This window comes from Salmo trutta, chromosome 22 (genome assembly GCF_901001165.1).
Source record: "Salmo trutta chromosome 22, fSalTru1.1, whole genome shotgun sequence".
In the NCBI taxonomy this organism is placed as follows: Eukaryota; Metazoa; Chordata; class Actinopteri; order Salmoniformes; family Salmonidae; genus Salmo; species Salmo trutta.
The window spans coordinates 24,979,665-24,999,092 of record NC_042978.1 but is presented as its reverse complement, the minus strand read 5'-3'; the positions used below and the strand labels follow the sequence as shown (position 1 = coordinate 24,999,092).

At 40.9% G+C, this 19,428-nt stretch overlaps 3 protein-coding genes across 4 annotated transcripts; 1 reads left to right on the top strand and 2 right to left on the bottom strand.

Annotated features, from left to right (window-relative positions):
• Positions 1–637: 637 nt before the first annotated feature.
• On the bottom strand, positions 638–9,721 carry LOC115158425 (methylcrotonoyl-CoA carboxylase subunit alpha, mitochondrial). Of its 2 annotated transcripts, none has more exons than XM_029707362.1 (19): positions 9,357–9,721; positions 8,669–8,751; positions 8,386–8,525; positions 8,198–8,293; positions 7,947–8,068; positions 7,344–7,491; positions 7,126–7,247; positions 6,923–7,034; positions 6,652–6,733; positions 6,325–6,452; positions 5,924–6,107; positions 4,302–4,411; positions 3,989–4,205; positions 3,779–3,865; positions 3,226–3,275; positions 2,982–3,119; positions 2,797–2,901; positions 2,353–2,424; positions 638–2,196 (listed from the first exon to the last, which is right to left on the bottom strand). In XM_029707362.1, the coding sequence occupies exons 1-19, from the start codon at positions 9,407–9,409 to the stop codon at positions 2,080–2,082; spliced, it is 2,166 nt and encodes a 721-aa protein (XP_029563222.1). In that variant the 5' UTR covers positions 9,410–9,721; the 3' UTR covers positions 638–2,079. The 2 variants fall into 2 exon arrangements, with proteins under 2 accessions (XP_029563222.1, XP_029563223.1); XM_029707363.1 differs by having other exon boundaries at positions 8,669–8,712.
• Positions 9,722–12,199: 2,478 nt separating this feature from the next.
• LOC115158427 (lysosome-associated membrane glycoprotein 3) lies at positions 12,200–15,884 on the bottom strand. Its single transcript, XM_029707366.1, has 7 exons — positions 15,775–15,884; positions 15,289–15,462; positions 14,654–14,877; positions 14,238–14,363; positions 13,895–13,949; positions 13,601–13,774; positions 12,200–12,688 (listed from the first exon to the last, which is right to left on the bottom strand). The coding sequence occupies exons 2-7, from the start codon at positions 15,356–15,358 to the stop codon at positions 12,546–12,548; spliced, it is 792 nt and encodes a 263-aa protein (XP_029563226.1). The 5' UTR covers positions 15,359–15,462; positions 15,775–15,884; the 3' UTR covers positions 12,200–12,545.
• Positions 15,885–16,596: 712 nt separating this feature from the next.
• On the top strand, positions 16,597–19,348 carry LOC115158426 (kininogen-1). Its single transcript, XM_029707364.1, has 7 exons — positions 16,597–16,953; positions 17,096–17,212; positions 17,336–17,414; positions 17,622–17,794; positions 18,377–18,487; positions 18,699–18,794; positions 18,943–19,348. The coding sequence occupies exons 1-7, from the start codon at positions 16,687–16,689 to the stop codon at positions 19,270–19,272; spliced, it is 1,173 nt and encodes a 390-aa protein (XP_029563224.1). The 5' UTR covers positions 16,597–16,686; the 3' UTR covers positions 19,273–19,348.
• The last annotated feature ends 80 nt before the right edge of the window (positions 19,349–19,428 follow it).

Here is a 19,428-nt window from a genome sequence, read left to right as displayed (position 1 = left end):
CAAGATGACATAAAATAATAGCTTTCACATCTAGTTGTTTTCAAAGCCACAAATGTGTTTTTGTTTGCCTTTCACTAATCATTGCCTATCATTTGAATCATGTTTTTATTTGTTTTGTTAGTCTCTTACTAACCACTTGTTCATGTTTGTATTTGTTTCCATCTCATTACTGTTCATAGGGCAGGCGAGAGCCTCACGGACTGAACACAACTGCTTTAGCTCTCTGTATCCTCTTTAGCTTTTGGGGCCTTTAGCCCACAATAATGGAAATGCCTGAGTCGAGGGTCATTGAGACAACCGTTTTAAACTTGCTATCAATGACATTATACATATTTATTCGAATATTGCCGAGATACATAATCATGGGATTTTATATGGTTACATACCTCTCAGTAGCTTGAAATGGGAGACACTTGTCCAAGAAGTCAGTGGAGCTTGATATTTATTTGCATGGTACCAATATTCGTAATTATATCTGGCACTACTATTGATCATGGTCAGCATTGGTCATATCTGATGAAGTGTACTTGTTTGCTACAGTTGTTACTCAGTTTTGATATAAATGCAGCATTTAGTTCAGATTGTCACATTTCAATCAATTTATGAAGGCAATATGGATACGTCTCTACAAGGACACTGATGTGAAGTCAGCTGTTTATTTCTCTTGATCATGTTCAATGAAAAAAAAAAAAAAAGTTATTGTACTCCTGTCAGTGAAGTGGTTGATTGCTGATGTTTAAAGCAAATTCTATTTACGGAATAAATATGTTTTTAAAAAGCATGTGTAATTTTTGTCCTTTCCAGCAGAATGTGTATGCAACAAATGTTCACACACACTGACCATTAGATAGCAATATACCTCTATACAGCTACAAAAGAAATGACAGGACATTGAGTTTCTCTATGAAGTGATCTTTTAGAAAAAGGTCATTCGGCAACACATCAATAACAATTAGGCTCACTATTGAATGGATGACAGCAGACATTCATAATAACTTACCACAAACAAGTTGTCAGGAGTGTGTGCTTGGGGGGATTCAACACTTTATAACCCTGACTGATTTCAGCACCACCCTTCTCTCAAATTGGTTATTTGATGCTCAATCGATATGTGAGAAGAGTTTAATGATGAGTCATATCTTCCATGGTATTAGTTTATGGTCTAAAGTAACCCCTACAGGGGAGGCAGGGGTTGCACGAGTTAATCCACAGATTGTCATAAATATTTGTGGTGAAGTGTTGTGAGAGAGCCCTTATTGTGAATAGCCTTTACTGAATCATATGAGATGTAGCTAGTCTCCCAGACAGACTGGTTGGCTCCCACAATGTTGCCCTAGGTCTGGGATTTCCAAGACTAAAATGTAGCCTGAGTGCCAGTCTGTTTGTGATATCATGCCAAGATGACACAAACATGTTTGGCTTGACAATGAGTACAAACAGATCTGGGACCAGGCTATAGAAGATGTGGCAGCATGTACAAAACTGAAGCTAGAAGAAAATTGCCTGGCTATCCAAATTCCTTGCTCTGGCCAAATGCTATGCCATGCCCATGGACGTTAGATCGACTCATTGTGGAGAAGAAACTGAGTAACTCCCCGAATGGAAATCCATTCTAGACCGTCTGATTGGTCCCAGAAACTGATGGTAAAGTGGCATTTTGAAAATTCTGATTGGTTAGAGAAGAACCAATCACTGATTACTTTTTTTTTTTAAATCACCCATCATTTTGACAACACCACAAACGACTTCAATGATGGCAGTCTGCGCAGAGAATAGTACAAAAGCCAGACTTCTACACAGCCATCAGAAAATTTGGATTAGAAAAAAAAACTAAGTAAATATAGCAGTATTGTTGAATATCTACACATTTCTGCCACAAAACATGAAGGCAATTTTCTGGCAACTGTACAATGTGATCCACATGGACCTGTAGTGTGTTCCATTAGGTTTGCTACTCCTATAGAAAATGCATCAACCCTTCCGGTTGAATTTTAAAATGCCTCTCATTTGATTTCTACAGTAACTCTTACAGTCTCAAAGTTCACAAATATATATTCACACATGAGGATTAGATTGAGATTATTCCTCCTCAGCGGCCTCCTCAAACTCTACCAGGGCTGCGTGTCGGTTGGCCTGGGAGCCCTCCTTGAAAAACACCTTCTTGATGACTCCAGCTTTGGGTGCTCGGATGGTGTGCTGCAGAAAGAGAGAATAGTCTGAGGACCCATAGTTCATTTAGAGCCCAATGTGAGTGATAAGTGGGTGGCTACAGAGTTAGAAAAGTCAATGTGTGTGTGTGTGTGTAGTATTGGGAGTGGAATCCTCCCAGTGCCTGAAATGATGTAAGCTCACCTCCATTTTCATGGCATTCATCACCATCAAGGAGTCACCCATCTGCACTGTGTCTCCTGCCTTCACCAGCACCTGGAATAAAGATGAGATCATATTAAGGATCTTACCTATCAATTCTAAATGGCCCTGTTAATGTTAGGACAGGAGTCCGTGTGGCCACATTCTGTTTTTCCATTGCAACTGACATTTATCAATTGGCACGTCTGAACGATTCACACCATGTCATCAACAGGAGGTATAGATTAAATCATTTTCCAACATTAGCCGCTAAGTGAGCTAATGAGAGATATCCCATGAATCAGCATGCCTGACCATCTGTCAGGAAATCACATTCCAGAGCAACATATTAAAGATCAGTCAGAGTGGCTGGGTCAGCTTTTATAGACAGATAAATTATGGCGGTGAAAGAGACAGCAATGAGAAAGAGAATCCATCATTTATTACCTTCTCAATGGTCCCGGTCATGGGTGCCACAGCTCCTCTCTGTGCTCCTGTGCTCACACCAGCCAGGAACTTGGGCACTGGAACGCTCACCTCCGCACTACCCTCCTGATGGGGAGGAGAGGGTGGCTTAGAGGACCTAAGGTACCCTGATATGGAGAACGTGTGTTCCAGAGGAGGGGACTCACCATAGAGAAGAGGTGTACTGCGTTATCCAGGATGACCAGTTTGGGCCGGGACTTCACCCCGTTCACAGAGCAGTGCAGGAATGATGTCTGTCCCTCTGTCTCCACCTCCCCTGACACATGGAACACTTCCCCTCCAATCTGAGGAAGGGGACAAAAACCATCAGCTGCAGGAAATCATGTTTGGGTATGTTCAACCTTTTCCATTAGACATTTTTACAACACTCAGCACCCACAGAACATGTACCTCCATAGAGTAGGTCCCATCTGGATTGTATGTAACCGTTAATTCCACTTCTGCACAGAAAAAAACATTTCACAGAACTTTAACAGTCTTTTTCCTCTGCCACTTGATTCATGGAAGACTTGCCTTCATAAAAAATGCATATGATGGGTCCTGTTCAAATTACTTTATGTATGACATAAAAGATTAAGAACTTTTACGACATAAATTCCATGTCACAAGTAAACAAAAAGCAGATTAAAAGTACTTAAAGGACAAATAAAGTACTTTTTTCTCTGTATTCAATAAATATTTTCAGTAACAGTGAAACATGAGGATGAGAGAGACTAACTTTGCCATTATAGTGAGGAGATGGTATTAAGATGGGTTCACTTATAGTCTGGACGGAATCAGACACACTAATCAATGTCATTAGTGAGGTCTAGGAGAAAAAAGAATGAGGTCTAGTAGGCCTGGCTGGGCTCCTCATCAACGTAAGACTGAGTGAGGAGCATTTCAATCAAACCAAGGTCTACTGGCTACTTCTTCTGAGTTATTGAAGGAGGTTTGGACTCACTAGTTTCACCCAGCTGGAGCGTCATATTCCTACTATATAGGATGTTCACCCTCCTGCCGTTACTGGAGGCAAAAGGAGAGAAGGGATCTGCGACAGGAGAAAAGAACAGACAGTTTAAGGTATCCTCCAACAGACAACAGCACTTTCTCAGACAGTTGTTGTATAGTTCTCAGCGACCTGTAGAGACAGGCCTGTGTTGTTGTTCCTCACCGTCGGACTGGTCTCTGAAGGTTCGAGTGCTGGCCCTCTCTCTGAGCAGCAGGCCAAGGGCAGCCTGACACAGTGTGGCCCTGGAGGGAGGGCTGGGCTTGGGGAACAGCTGCTCATAGTGCTGGGGGATGAAGCTGGTGGTCACATTCCCCGCCTCAAACTCTGGGTGGCCAGACAGACTCAGCAGGAAGTCAATATTGGTGTTGAGGCCTACGATCTGCCGGGATCAGTGGTCAATCAATCAACAGTCCCTTACAAAACAGAAATCCGCAGTGGGATGTGTCCAGTATGTGTATAATGTTAATACTCTTACGTTGTACTGGCGTAAGCAGTATCTGAGCTTCCTCAGAGCAGCAGAGCGGTCCTCTCCCCACACCACCAGCTTAGCGATCATGGGGTCGTAGTGGGCTGACACTTCATCTCCTGAGAACACAGACAGGTACATAATCATGTGGATATATCAACTAGAGGTCGACCGATTAACCGGCATGGCCGATTAATTAGGGCCGATTTCAAGTTTTCATAACAATCGGTAATCGGCATTTTTGGACGCCGATTATGGCCAATTACATTGCATTCCACGAGGAAACTGCCTGCGTGGCAAGCTGATCACCTGTTACGCGAGTACAGCAAGGAGCCAAGGTAAGTTGCTAGCTAGCATTAAACTTATCTTATAAAAAACAATCATCTTCACATAATCACTAGCTAACTACACATGGTTGATGATATTACTAGGTTAACTAGCTTGTCCTGCGTTGCATATAATCAATGCGGTGCCTGTTAATTTATCATCGAATCACAGCCTACTTCGCCAAACGGGGGATGATTTAAGCGCATTCGTGGAAAAAGCACAATCGTTGCACGAATGTACCTAACCATAAACATCAATGCCTTTCTTAAAATCAATACACAGAAGTATATTTTTTTAAACCTGCATATGTAGTTAAAAGAAATACATGTTAGCAGGCAATATTAACTAGGGAAATTGTGTTACTTCTCTTGCGTTCATTGCACGCAGAGTCAGGGTATATGCAACAGTTTGGGCCGCCTGGCTCGTTGCGAACTAATTTGCCAGAATTGTACATAATTATGACATAACATTGAAGGGTGTGCAATGTAACAGCAATATTTAGACTTAGGGTTGCTACCCGTTTGATAAAATACGGAACGTTTCCGTATTTCTCTGAAAGAATAAACGTTTTGTTTTCGAAATGATAGTTTCCGGATTTGACCATATTAATGGCCAACGGCTCATATTTCTGTGTTTATTATATTATAATTAAGTCTATGATTCAATAGAGCAGTCTGACTGAGCATTTGCCAGCAGCTCTTAGCAATGCTTGCTTCACAGTGCTGTTTATGACTTCAAACCTATCAACTCCCGAGATTAGGCTGGCAATACTAAAGTGCCTATTAGAACATCCAATAGTCAAAGGTATATGAAATACTAATGGTATAGAGAGAAATAGTCGACGCGTCATAATTCCTATAATAACTTCAACCTAAAACTTCTTAACTGGGAATATTGAAGAACTGGGAATATTGAACCACCAGCTTTTATATGTTCTCATGTTCTGAGCAAGGAACTTAAACGTTAGCTTTTTTACTTTGGCACTTGTACTTTCTTCTCCAACACTATGTTTTTGCATTATTTAAACCAAATTGAGCATGTTTCATTTTTTTTGAGACTAAATAGATTTTATTTATGTATTATATTAAGTTAAAATAAGTGTTCATTGTTCATTCAGTATTGTTGTAATTGTCATTATTACAAATATATATTAAGATTAATCGGTATCTGCTTTTTTTGTTCCTCCAATAATCGGTATCAGTGTTGAAAAATCATAAATCTGTCGACCTCTAATATCAACAGTACTGTCTGACAGTTGTGTTAAATAGGTGTAAGTAGGTCCAGGTGAGCTGGGTGTACTGTACCTTCCCTGACGCCTGTCTCGATGCGTGTGCACTCGTCTGCCAGGGGTGTAGACAGATGAAGGAGGGGTCCTGCCCCAGGAAGGAAGTCGTTGTTGGGGTCCTCAGCGTATATCCTGGCCTCAAACGAATGGCCCATCAGTTCTATCTCCTCCTGCAGGAGGGGCAGCCTCTCGCCTGCAGCCACCTGAGAGACAAGTAAGAGGAGTACACAAACGTCAGGGTGGTGCGTTTACAAATTGTTAATCAAATCTATATTCAGATTGAAATCCTGCTATCTCTGGGATTATGTGAGATTATGAGGCCCTCTAAAAGAGCTAATAAATACACTCAACATATTACAACACATTGATGTCCCCAACACCCCCTTTCTGATGGCATTCCTCTCCCTCTTTCTGCCTTACCCTGAGCTGCCACTCCACCAGGTCAGTACCAGTGATCATCTCAGTCACAGGGTGCTCCACCTGCAGACGCGTGTTCATCTCCATGAAGAAGAAGTTGTGCTGTGCATCCATGATGAACTCCACAGTGCCTGCATAAAGACAGGTGGTTGTTACACCAGTGCACAGGATGGTGCAAAGCAACAGGTGTTACAACAGAATATTTTTTCACACCCTCTAGTGGGTGAGTGTTCAATGCCCAAAAAAAAGACAATGGAAATTGAGGACTCTGCATCCCAGCATGCAAATATGAATTATTTGTGTAAGGTTTGAGGTCAATTCTCTGTTCACCTGCTCCCACATAGTTGACGGCTTTGGCTGCTCTTACGGCTGCCTCACCCAGTTTCCGCCTCACCTCCTCGCTAATTCCAGGCTGCAAGCACAGGTGCAAACACAAAAACACTACAAATCATTAACACACACATACAGTTGCACAGACTAAGGAGTGCAAAACACAGCGCATCAAGCCTCCTATCCAGCAGACAGCCATTCACACAGGAAACCAAGACATGTTGTGGTGCTGAGTGCAAAATGATGGAGGTAGCTGTATCATAGCACTTACCCCTGGTGCTTCCTCAATGATCTTCTGGTGCCTTCTCTGCACGCTGCAGTCCCTCTCAAACAGGTAGACAGCATTTCCATGCTGGTCCCCAAAAACCTGGACCTCCACATGTCTGGTGAGTGAAGGAAGATCTGTCACAACATCTAAACAGGGGTGAAGTCTGAACCTCCAACATAAATAGATACAGAGTGTCTTCTACATACCTGGGGTCCTCTACAAATTTCTCCACTAGCATGACATCATCATTGAAGGACTTGCGAGCCTCTCGTCTCGCAGACTCAAGCTGCTCATGGAAGTCTTCCGCAGTGTGTGCAATGCGCATTCCCTAGATAAACCAATCACAACCATAGGAGCCTTAAGACACAAACAACAACACTATCATTCCATGAAACAATCCTTTCTGTGTGTGCATCTTACTTACTTTACCGCCCCCGCCACGCACAGCCTTTATCATCACTGGGTAGCCTATCCTGACAGCCTCAGCTTGGAGCTTCTCATCCGATTGGTCCTCTCCGTGGTAACCCTCGATGATAGGAACACCCGCAGCTGACATTATGTATTTTGATGTACTAGGAAAAATAAATAGTAGATTTCTAAAATGTAACTTTTGAATAACTAGTATTCAAATCAGACTTACAACATACAACACTGAAGAGTGACTTGAAAAGAGAAGAGTCATTCATTGGCCACGCCCACCTCATCCCCCCCTCACTAACTTCACAACTGCTGCTAAAAAAAATCCTAGGGGACACACTGTCATTTAAAAGGTAGACACAGCAAAATGACGTTCCCACAAGCAGCCCCACAGATATTGAGATGAGCGAGATGCAACACTTCGCACTTTGCACACACAGTATCTGTGCATGTGCACGGGTTCGCTTCACACTGTTACAGCTTGGTAGCCATGGCACCAACACAGCAGAGACATTGTGCCTCAATTTCCTTAGTTGTTGAGGAAATTGACCCACTATGCTGTTTACTTTCTGCATCTATGTCATATCGCTGAGTCTACCTTTAACTATACCTTTTGATACCCATGTCTCTGATAGCAGATGATGGAGGGCCAATAAAGATGATACCCTCCTGTTTGCATGCCTCAGAAAACTCTGTGTTCTCTGACAGGAAGCCATATCCTGGGTGGACAGCCTATAACAAAAACACAATTCATAAACATAAATGTATTCGTCAGATATAGTCTGTATTGCGAATTTGAGAAAATGGGGATTGTCATAATGAATGAGTACTGCAAATACAATACTGCACTTGACAACATACATGTGATCCAGATCTCTTGGCAACCTCCAAGACTTTCTCCATTGACAAGTAACTCTGCTGGGATGCGGCTGGCCCAATGTTATAGGCCTCATCTGCCTAAGAAACATGAGAAGCCCCATAAATACAGCTGCATCTACAACCATATACTGACAGAGGGGTCAAAGTTTTAACCTTTAGCCTTGACATACCATGGCCACATGCATGGAATGACGATCTGCATCACTGTATACTGCCACAGAGCGCACACCCATCTTCTTTGCTGTTCGCATCACACGGCAGGCGATTTCTCCTCTGTTGGCAATGAGGACTTTTTCTATCCTGCCTTTCCCTAGAGGAAAAGAGACCTGAGCTATGAGTGATGATGTAATGCATACTAATTGAGACAACTACAATGCTTCCTCTGCAGGTTCAATCTACATGGAGATGAATAACTTCACAAAGAGACATTCAATATTGCTCCATGTTACTTACCAATTGAGGCAAACCGCACAAATCCTTTGGTCCATATCAATTTCCTAAGATGAGATAATAAAATAACATTGCAGGACACGGACCTTGATGGTTGAAAAGGTCATGTAAAGAGAGCACGTTGTTACAGCTGTTTACATCAATGAATGGCTTTCAAGGGCCTGCTAACTGTACCATGTACTACAGAGCAGTTTGCTTCATCACAGCTTGCTAATAATGATCATTGCGCAAAGCTGATAACTAGTTGAAATAGAGGTAAATGCATTAAATTAACTGCCCATCGCTTTGGAAACAAAACATTTAACCGTTCAACTGGTTAACTACCTAGCTGTTATGCTAAGTTAGCCAGCTAGCTACCTTTATTTAACCTTGCAGAATCGGTGGATAATACAAAAAGTAAGTAGACTAGCTAGCCATGTTGACACACACAACATATGGCTTAATCGTGTTGGCTAACATGTGCTAGGGTTGTTTAACCATTTTAACACTAACGTTAGCTAGCGTCAAGAAGCAAACTAGCTACAATCTTATGAGTTGGGTTTGCTGACTAGCTAGCTTACTAGTTAGCTAGTCAACTGTCTTAACAGAAGACTATCGACATCTTCCAATCTTAGCAGTTTATTTATTCAAAATAGATAACATGCAGTGATAGTAAACATAACACAACATATGACAAGCATTATCGACTTACTGTTGAAATATTCTTAAACCCTGTAGGGTTTGAACTTTCAGGACAGAAGCCATGTGTACTACTGTGTGAAGTTAGCGGTCTAAACAGTCAGTAGCTGGCTAACGCGTTAGCTGAATAAGAAAATAAGCGTTTGCGTTATAATAAGCGTTTAAAATCTATTCTTTCGATTTAACATTTAACATTTAGCTAGTTACGATACTGCATTTTACAATACGTATTATCAACTAAAGTTGATCGGTGGAAATGGTATTATATGAAACTATAGGCCGAACATGCTCTTAGTTTGGTGAAAATAGCTACAAAGTGACGTAAACGACTACATTCAATTTGCTGTGTTTCTCTCGTGTGGACGCGAAGGATGATCAACCAATAGAACATGTCGAGACAGAGGCGGGGCAGAGAGGAAGAGGCAAGACGGTTTACCAAATCAAATCAAATGGTATTGGTCACATACACATGGTTAGCAGAAGTTAATGCGAGTGTAGCGAAATTCTTGTGCTTCTAGTTCCGACCATGCAGTAATATCTAACAAGTAATCTAACAGTTTCACAACAACTACTTTATACACACAAGTGTGAAGGAATGAATAAGAATATGTACATGTGAATATATGGATGAGCGATGGCCATGCGGCATAGGCAAGATGTAGTAGATGGTATAGAGTACAGTATATACATATGGAATGAGTAATGTAGGGTATGTAAACATTATATAAAGTGGCATTGTTTAAAGTGACTAGTGATACATTTATTACATCCAATTTAATTATTAAAGTGGCTAGAGATTTGAGTCAGTATGTTGGCAGCAGCCACTCAATGTTAGTGATGGCTGTTCAACAGTCTGATGGCCTTGAGATAGAAGCTGTTTTTCAGTCTCTCGGTCCCAGCTTTGATGCACCTGTACTGACCTCGCCTTCTGGATGTTAGTGGGGTGAACATGCAGTGGCTCGGGTGGTTGTTGTCCTTGATGATCTTTTTGGCCTTCCTGTGACATTGGGTGGTGTAGGTGTCCTAGAGGGCAGGTAGTTTGCTCCCGGTGCTGCGTTGTGCAGACCTCACTACCCTCTGGAGAGCCTGGCGGTTGTGGGCGGAGCAGTTGCTGTACCAGGCGGTGATACAGCCCGACAGGATGCTGTCAATAGTGCATCTGTAAAAGTTTGTGAGTGTTTTCGGTGACAAACCGAATTTCTTCAGCCTCCTAAGGTTGAAGAAATGGTCCACCCACGCTGTCTGTGTGGGTGGACCATTTCCGTTTGTCCGTGATGTGTACGCCGAGGAACTTAAAACTTTCCACCTTCTCCACTGCTGTCCCGTCGATGTGCATAGTGGGCTGCTCCCTCTGCTGTTTCCTGAAGTCCACGATCATCTCCTTTGTTTTGTTGACGTTGAGTGTGAGGTTATTTTCCTGACACCACACTCCAAGGGCCCTCACCTCCTGCCTGTAGGCTGTCTCGTCGTTGTTGGTAATCAAGCCTACCACTGTAGTGCCACAGATAGAACAACGTTAGTTATAACACATATTTGATTTGTCCACGAAGTGAGGAATTTTTGTATGGAGGTCAATGTGCGTGTCGAATTTGGTCAACTAAAAAAAGTAATTGCTAATTTACTACGTGAGGCTTATTTGATATAATAGAAGTTTAGTACTGGTTAGGTTGTTACTCATGTACTGATATAAGTGGACGCACGGGGCATTTCAGCAACTTATACTTTATATCAGAGTTGTGCCTGTTGTCATACATAGATAGAGAACTCATCATGGATATAACCCGTTTTAAAAAGGACATTACCGTTTAGGGCTTGCACCATTTTAAAGTAGTCAACTGGGTGGGGATTGGGGGCAATCAGCTAATGTTGATGGAAAAAAATGACCTAATTTAAAACGGAGAAAGCCTCAATGGCACTACCCGTGCTGTCACAGACGCCTTTAATGGTACAGATTCAAATGAGTCTTCTATTTCTATGGTCTGTTGGTCACATGCATATCTCCCCTCTCATTGGCTAAAATCATCCCACCTGGTCTAGCCTCCTCCCGCCTGCCTTCCATCTTTGAGGACATGTATTTTTCCATTGTTAGAGCGGTAACCCAGGGTCGTTACAATATAATAACTAATCTTGGGCGTGGTGATCCAATAAGGAGGTCACAGTGTTGACACTTTCGATGTACATTTTTTGAGAGGTTCCAGACATAATTTCCACCATCTTGCAGAACAGCCACGTAGGTAGGGGTGGGCTTGGTTGGCCCACCCACTGGGGAGCCGGGCCCACCCAATCAATGACATATGCGCATTGAGGCATATGTCACTGTGCTTCTATAGCTATATGCACCATGCCACTGCTTACTTCATTTGTTCATTTAGCAAACAATTTAGCTCATAATCCAGTGCCTTTATCACAGTCAGTATATTTGAGCTTTAATTAGCTTAAAAAATGCTAAATGTTTATCTCGACCTCATTGCAAAATGTGTAGAATAGCAAGAGATTAGCTATAAAACTGCACATTTTCCTCTGCCCCATGGCAAAATTTGTAGAATTGCAGTAAATCAGCTTTAAAACGGCAATATTTTCTTTCAGCCTCATGGCAAAATGTGTAGAATAGCATAAGATTAGCTATACAACTGCATATTTTTCTCTTTGCCCCATGGCAAAATGTGTAGAATTACAGGAAGTTCGCTTGTTTTTTTTCATAATAATTATGATTCTTTTTTGCAGGCCATCCCTCCAATGAATTTCTGGCTACGCTACTGTTACAGAATTAGCTATTTTTTGACAGTGTGTTTTTATAATAAGGCATGCAAGAAATCTATACTTATATGTGAACTTGAAAATAATGATTTTCAACCGTGCTGGATAAAGCCACACTTTTAATAAGGGAATATGGGCACTCTTTAAACAAAATATAATTTCCCCAAAAAATATATAATTAGCATGCATCATGATTCAATTTGCTGACCATATTGGCTGATTATGATTGTAAACTTACACAGTGCTTTCCTAGAAGTATTAACCACATTTACATATTTTTTACTGTAATACTATTATTTCTAATTTCTTTGCAAACATAATTAAATATTAAAAAACAACAATAAAAAGGTTAATATTGAGTCATGGATAAAAATACTAAAAAGCATCTAGGAAATACAAAACATGGCTATAAAAAGCATTCATGTTATGCTTGCATGAAGTCTTCTCAGATCCTGTCATAGCCAGCTTGTCTGCGGCTGTTCCAGATGATCAGGAAGGTCAGGACAGCAATCAGGAGGAGTCCCACAACCGTGGTACCAATAATGATTGGGAAGATCCTCTTGTTGAAGTCAGCCCAGCACTCAACCTCTGAAATGCCATAGGGGGACAAAATAAAATATTTTGTTTATGGAACTTGAAAGGGGGAAAACATCCTGCAATTTCAACAACTCAAAGACCAGCATGAGCTTCCTGAAACTAGCTTCTTAAATACTGGTTAAAAGAAAAGACAAAATACAATTTCCCTAATACTCCAAAGGAATCACTACTCGAAAATTATATTCATAGTACTTGGTCAACTTGAGGTCTGATCTCACTGACGTATAATACACGGAATAATAATTTACCTACTTATAATAACCTAACATACAAATGAGACAGAAAGAGACCTAGGCTGTAACTATGACCCAGTAGACTGGGATGACTTGCTTGAAACCTTTCAAAGCTTCTTGATGGCAACCAAACATAGACAGATGCAATTCAATTTATTGAACAACACATATTTTACTCCACATAGACTGCATTTACTTGATAATAAGATAACTGACACATGTCTTAGATGTAAGATAAATACAGGAGATTTACTGCATATGTTATGGAGTTTCCCCTACCTAGATAATAAAATAAATGTATATCAGCAAAATGACATCAGCGGTATTAGAGCCAGAACTTCAAAATGACCCCAGGATGTGGTTAACTTTGTTTGCAAGTTTTTAAAACTTTGTTTGTCAAGTAAATGTAATGTAAAAATGGAAGCGCAGTATTGATTTTGTTTTGACTGATTCTGTTACATTGTACAATATTTTTTAAAATAATAATATTTAATCTGGATCTTAACACTTGGATAATTGTCTTTGAGGGGCCGAAAGGTCAAAACATTACCTTTACAATATTACATTTAAAAGAGCATTATACCATATATAACCTTACAGAAATATAATAAACAGAAGGCTTTTGTAAATCATGAACGAAAAGGTCCGCAAAATGTAAAAATCGACATACCCTCTCCAAACTTCCCATTGGTGAGTTTGAAAGCTTGGAACTGAAGAGGCCCAAGCTTCACTCGAAGGTTTTCAGCCAGATGAAACTCGGTCTGGGACTTACACTTGAGGCTGTGGTCAGCGGCAGTTGGGAACAGCTTTTCATGTTCTATCACCCCAGGATAGTTTTTATTTCCTAATGGTGAAAGAATATGCTCAGCCTTGTTTTTCTAACAATGAAAAATCAGTTGAAAAATATCCATGCATTTTTTTTCAAATCATGTGTCTACTTGTGAGATCATGTTGGTCAACTCACCTTTGCTTGGTGCCAAATTAGCTCTGACCTTTGACACATAGGATATGTTCCCTTCCTGTGGGAGGAAAAATAGTTAATGACGTGCATTAAATAAATAAATCATTGTTTTTATGAAAAGCCAAACATGCAAATCATCATGCAAATGCATTTGAATGAGTTTGCTTCTGCTCAGAGTCATAATATAATGTATTGCTCTGCTTTTGATCGTTATATGGAAGAGTTGTGGTCAACCTGTGATTATTCTTAGTTATCATCTCAGAGTCGGGGGGAGGAAAGGAAAAAACTTTTCCAGGCATTAGACATCATGTGTGGCATGAGAAGATGGAAGTTTCTGAATTTGTACCTTTTCAAAGGTGAGATCCAGATAGCCTCCCTCTCCTACAATAGCCAGGGAAAGAACTGCCTCTTTTTGACCACATCTACCTGTAGCGAGGGTGGTCGAAGGGTCTAAGTTGAAATAGGAAGCTTTCTGAAAAAGGATCAACATACCATTGGATTAGAAAAGGACAAAAGCAATAGCAAACAAGTGATGATGTAGGAACAAGTGAAAACTTAATTATTGTCATAGATTTAGAGCTACTTAATAATATAGTATCATAATGGTTGTATGGTCGAACTCATGACCAAACATAGTAATGTGTATGAGAATGGCCGTTGTTGTTTTTTCACGACTTAGGTGACAAACCACATGAGGTCTCACCCCTGATAAAGAAGTGCTGAAACACAAACAAAAAGTGCTGAGAAAGTGACTGTCCCTACCTTCTTATCAATAACTTTGTACACCACTCCCATGGAGACCTTGATGCATGGCTTGCCTGCGGTGTCATTCAGCACATAGTTTCCAGTGACAGGAACGGTCTCTTTGGGCTGAAGAACAGGCTTCTCTGGTAGGCTTGAGTGCTCGGTGGGCTCAGGGTTGTTTAGGCCAGACTCATCTGTGGTGATTATGGTCTGGTTCAATGCAGCAGTCATGAGGCTGTTTCCTGTAAAGCGGTGTAGTGTGAAGTGTGAAGTGAAACAGTTTACAGAAACCATAAACCCAGGGCAACATTCACATGCACAATTACAGATCCCCCTTAGGTTCATCTTATTTTTACAATAAAATTAAATAAATAATTGTAAAAATGTGTTGAAGTAGCCATGATTGTGTCTGTAAAATGTCATGCAGTTTTACCTGCAATGATTTAGACTTTTTAAGAGTACACTTCCAGTCTTTTCTAACATTATCTCAGAATCAAATTCAGATTCAAATTGCCTGCATTCATTCTGATTACAGATTATATTACATGTTGCATGTTAACTGCCTCGCTGCCTTGTCCAGTATCAACTTATATCAGACTACCACTACCACCAAATAGATTAGACATTATTAGATAGAGGTACATGCAACTCACCCATTATGACCGCAACCAGTAGAAAAAGTATTGTTTCACGATGCATGTTGTTTCTGAGTTTGTCTGTCATCTTCTCTGTTCAGTTGAGTATTTGTGTTGTGACCAAATGTATGAGGTGTGATGTGGTGAATTCATCTCCAGATGACCAAAACGCCTTGTTCAAGTGATGAGTGCCTTCAAGGGAGGGGCAAAGAGGGTTTTCTTGTTATATGATTTATGAGCTATCTTTAAATGGCTGATATACACTATATGATGTAACTAACTTTACATTGTGCTGTTGCAGGTCAGATATCTTGTTATTTGTGTCTACTCAACTCTTTATCTAAAAAGATAGCGTTAAAGTAGGTTGGTTCAAAGGACGTGTTGATTGAGCAGTTTCTATGACAATTACTTGTTTGAATTAACCAGGAGTTACAGGCTTTAGCCTCTAAATTGAAAATATGAGGAAAATGTTTTTCTATTGGTTTATCAAAGATTGTATCATACCTGGACCATGATGCCTTTATACATTGATTCTATGATTGGTTCATGTTTACTGCCCCGGAGCTGTGGTTGGATTGTGGGAATGGCTGTGCTGCTGGGGAAATCAAACTGTGTGTTAGCAGGCATTGGATGCATTTAGGGTCAAAGGTAGAGGGGGACAAAGTATCTCCTAAAATACACACTACTGCAGCAATGTGTCAATGCAAGTCAGGATTCATTTTGGATTGACAAACTGTCAAGCATTTTTGGAAAGGTTCATGTTTACCCATCCAAGTACTTTATAATGGGAGGGAGGTTGTCCTATTGCCTTCCATTTACATCTTAATAACATGAACTTCTACTATTGTATTACCTTCTGACACACACTAATACTAAAGTAATATGTATGTTTACTTTAGAGATATAACATTTGTTTTCGTTAGTCCAAAAAGTTTTCATAAAGTCCTTGTATGGCATGAAGTGGCTATTTATTACAGGTAATTCGTTTGTAATAACGTTTCATTTGACCAGCACAGTTACAGCACATTCCCAGAGACGTTCAAGGTTTTATTCTATAAATTATAGAGGAGACAGGACAATAAACCCTCCTCAGGCACTTGACTCCTTGATAGATCTTTTTAGATGGGTAAACAAAAAAAAAATGGTGTCACAACAAGTGACTGTAGGATGATATGTTTTTTAACATGTCCATAATTTTTCTTGCATGCCATAAACTCTCCACAACTCAGAGACAGATATTGATTTTTCAAAGAATGCAGGCATTGTGGTGACAGCAGATAAGTAAACATTTACTCTGTTGTCACTGGGACTGCCTGGATGCCTTTCTGATTGTGAACTGTCTCATCTTATTTGAACAGGTCTGTGTAGGCGAAGAGACTACAGTCAATCATTTCAGAGGTAGGAATCCAGTAAGGAATGAGATCTGGTCTCACATTTCCTTCTCTCCGGACCTGGGACGTACATGTCTTTGTTATGAAGCTGGGAGTGAGGCTATGTGTGCTGGTGATCTCTCTCCAGCTTTGGGCTCTAGGACAGGGGCAGGAGCTGGAGCCAGAGCAGGTCCTTGTGTTCTGTGATGACAAAGGCGTGGAGGCAGCTGTGGACTTGGCCCTTGTCAAGTATAATGAGAAGCTTCCTTATGGAAATCAACTAGCACTCTACCAGATTCTGGAGGCCTCAACGGTAGGTGACATATTGAGAACATTGTTATTTATATTTAGTTATTTATCCAGTCTTTTGCATACTTCTTGAGTTCATTGTGTTGATGAAGAGAAAATACGAACATTGCTACACAGAGTCACAGTATTCCATTCCTCTCTTGTAGGCTCAGAGTGACTCAGGCACTCAGTACTTTGTGGAATTCAATGGCAGGGTCACTGACTGTCCAGCAGGGGGAAACAAAGTCTGGAGAGACTGTGACTACCTCTCAACTGGGAACCAGGTAACTACATTTGAATAATTTGACTGGGGGGGGGGGGGGGGTGCATTGTTATTAGATGACATCTCTGTGCAATCTGATTTTTAAATAACAATAATAAAAAAACTTGTTCTGTTTATTTATCAGGTGCCAATCCCTTGTAATGCAACGGTCCACATGTCAGAGACAGATAAAGAGGTCCTGACAGTTTTCTGTGACCCAGTTGGTTAGTTTTTCACTTCACACAAAGTAGACCAAGCCAAAGTCCACATACAAGTCTATTTATACTTAGAGTTTTTCCAGACAACCAGATAAATGTCAACCAAAGATTGATGTAGCGGAATATTTATATTTGTTGATTTAGATTAGAATCACCCCAAAAAATGTGTGGTTAAAATGAATTTCTATAATGACAACCCTCTCTGTTCTCCAGTGGAGGCCCCTGTTGTTGCTGAACGCTCCACATGTCTGGGGTGTCCTAGGGAGATTGATGTGGACAGTGAGGATCTAAAGGCTCCTGTGACATACTCCATCACCAGGTTCAATGCAGATTCTGACTCCAGCCATCACTTCGTCCTGAACAGTGTTGGTTTTGCTACCAGACAGGTAAATCAGTTTCAAATCTCTCTGAGTTATTGAATGCTACAAAGGCTAGTTGACTACGCCACCTGGTGGAGTTGAGCAGGACTCTAAATACCGAGTTCAATTCAAACCTGATTCACACTGTAGGGCCAAACTGAGCTGAACTAGGCCAGGGCTGACCTGGTTACACATCTACGATAGCTGATGGAACCATACTGGAAATGACCATGTGAAAAGAGAAGATCAGAGCCTGTACGGTACAGTTCAAGCCCTATAGTATGAATCAGGTAACCACGTGACCAGTTGGGATCAGGGGTGTTAGGCCCTACAAAGTTACCAACAACACAAATCTTTTAAAGTTATCTACTTTTGAAAAAATATAATTTAAGTTAAGTGTCTTTGCTCATCCCTTCCAATGGAAATATTCCAAATCATCTCCTTGGCTCTGGAATTAGTGGGTGTGGTGTCGCTATATTTACCTCTATGGGTGTGACCCTTGGACTGTAATGTACTTGTTTGCGTTTGGAGTGTCATTCCAGAATCCATTGGGGGGAGGGCGGCTCAAACTAATGTCTTTGAATAACTTCTTTCACATGCTCCTCTTAGGTGGTTGCTGGATTCAGGTATAGACTGATGTTCGATATGAGGAAAAGCAATTGCTCCAAAGCGGACCACAAAGAACTTAACGATGAATGTCATCCAGATGCTGAAGATGTGGTAAACCACGATGGAGCTCATAGTATTTTTTGAATAGGCTACAGTATATATAATATGATTCTGCTGTTGTAATACTTCTGTAAGGAAATGAAATAGTTATACCTTTTGGAGAAAAAAAACCATACCATTCAATGTGGTATCATAACATTTCATTGTAAATGTGATGTATCATGAATGCTTGTCCCTGCCATCCTGTGTGTCATCTCTCTAGGAACTTGCTCACTGCAATTCTACAGTAGATGTGGCACCTTGGAGACATGAGACTGCAGAAGCAAATGTGGAATGTGCACCAGGTCCCCTTCAGAATGTGAGACATTCTGCAAACTATACTACTATAGCATATTAATGATGCTCGGAAAATCTGATACATTAATAGGGTAGTGATGTGTAGCTATATATTTTGGAAATTTGTGCCAAATGGAGGATTTTGACAAGGAACATTTTTCCATTCACAGGAAGTCTTTAGAAGAAGGCCTCCTGGATGGTCCCCCTTGAGGAACTTCAACAATTTTGCTGAAGCAACTCCAGCCTCAACTGCTTCAGCCAAAGAGGAGTCTTTAGAGGAGTCTCAGGAGCTCAGCCTGACTGTCACCACGGCTAGCAGAGACCCAGAGCCAGCCATGCCCCCCACCACTACTGCCGAGAGCCCTTTCCACTGCCCCTCCAAGCCCTGGAAGCAGTTTGTCCCTCCAACAACCCCCAGCCCTGCACAGGAGAAAAGCACAACACCCCCACCAGTGGTAGAGGGGTGCTTCAGTGATTTAGACTTGCTGGGGAAAAAATAAATGAATGCTGTATAATGCATTTGTATCATAAGCACACCTGCTGATTTGAAATAAAAAATCATTTTATTCTCTTTTTGACAATGCAGTTCAATCTTACTTTTGCATTTCCTCAAATTTGTCAAAGTACATTTACGTCATTTAGCAGACGCTCTTATC

Bases quoted from the DNA above. Each gene is read 5' to 3' on its own strand.
- LOC115158425 (XM_029707362.1), bottom strand. From the start codon at position 9,409: ATGGCTTCTGTCCTGAAAGTTCAAACCCTACAGGGTTTAAGAATATTT. The intron at 6,734-6,922 runs GTAAGTGCTATG...CTGTGCTTGCAG, and splicing joins TCATTGAGGAAGCACCAGGG to CCTGGAATTAGCGAGGAGGT. The intron at 2,902-2,981 runs GTGAGTCCCCTC...CCTCCCCATCAG, and splicing joins CAGTACACCTCTTCTCTATG to GAGGGTAGTGCGGAGGTGAG.
- LOC115158427 (XM_029707366.1), bottom strand. From the start codon at position 15,358: ATGACAGACAAACTCAGAAACAACATGCATCGTGAAACAATACTTTTT. The intron at 14,364-14,653 runs GTAGGGACAGTC...ATCCTTTTTCAG, and splicing joins ACAAAGTTATTGATAAGAAG to AAAGCTTCCTATTTCAACTT. The intron at 13,775-13,894 runs GTGAGTTGACCA...TTTCACCATTAG, and splicing joins TAATTTGGCACCAAGCAAAG to GAAATAAAAACTATCCTGGG.
- LOC115158426 (XM_029707364.1), top strand. From the start codon at position 16,687: ATGAGATCTGGTCTCACATTTCCTTCTCTCCGGACCTGGGACGTACAT. The intron at 17,415-17,621 runs GTTAGTTTTTCA...TCTGTTCTCCAG, and splicing joins AGTTTTCTGTGACCCAGTTG to TGGAGGCCCCTGTTGTTGCT. The intron at 17,795-18,376 runs GTAAATCAGTTT...TGCTCCTCTTAG, and splicing joins TTGGTTTTGCTACCAGACAG to GTGGTTGCTGGATTCAGGTA.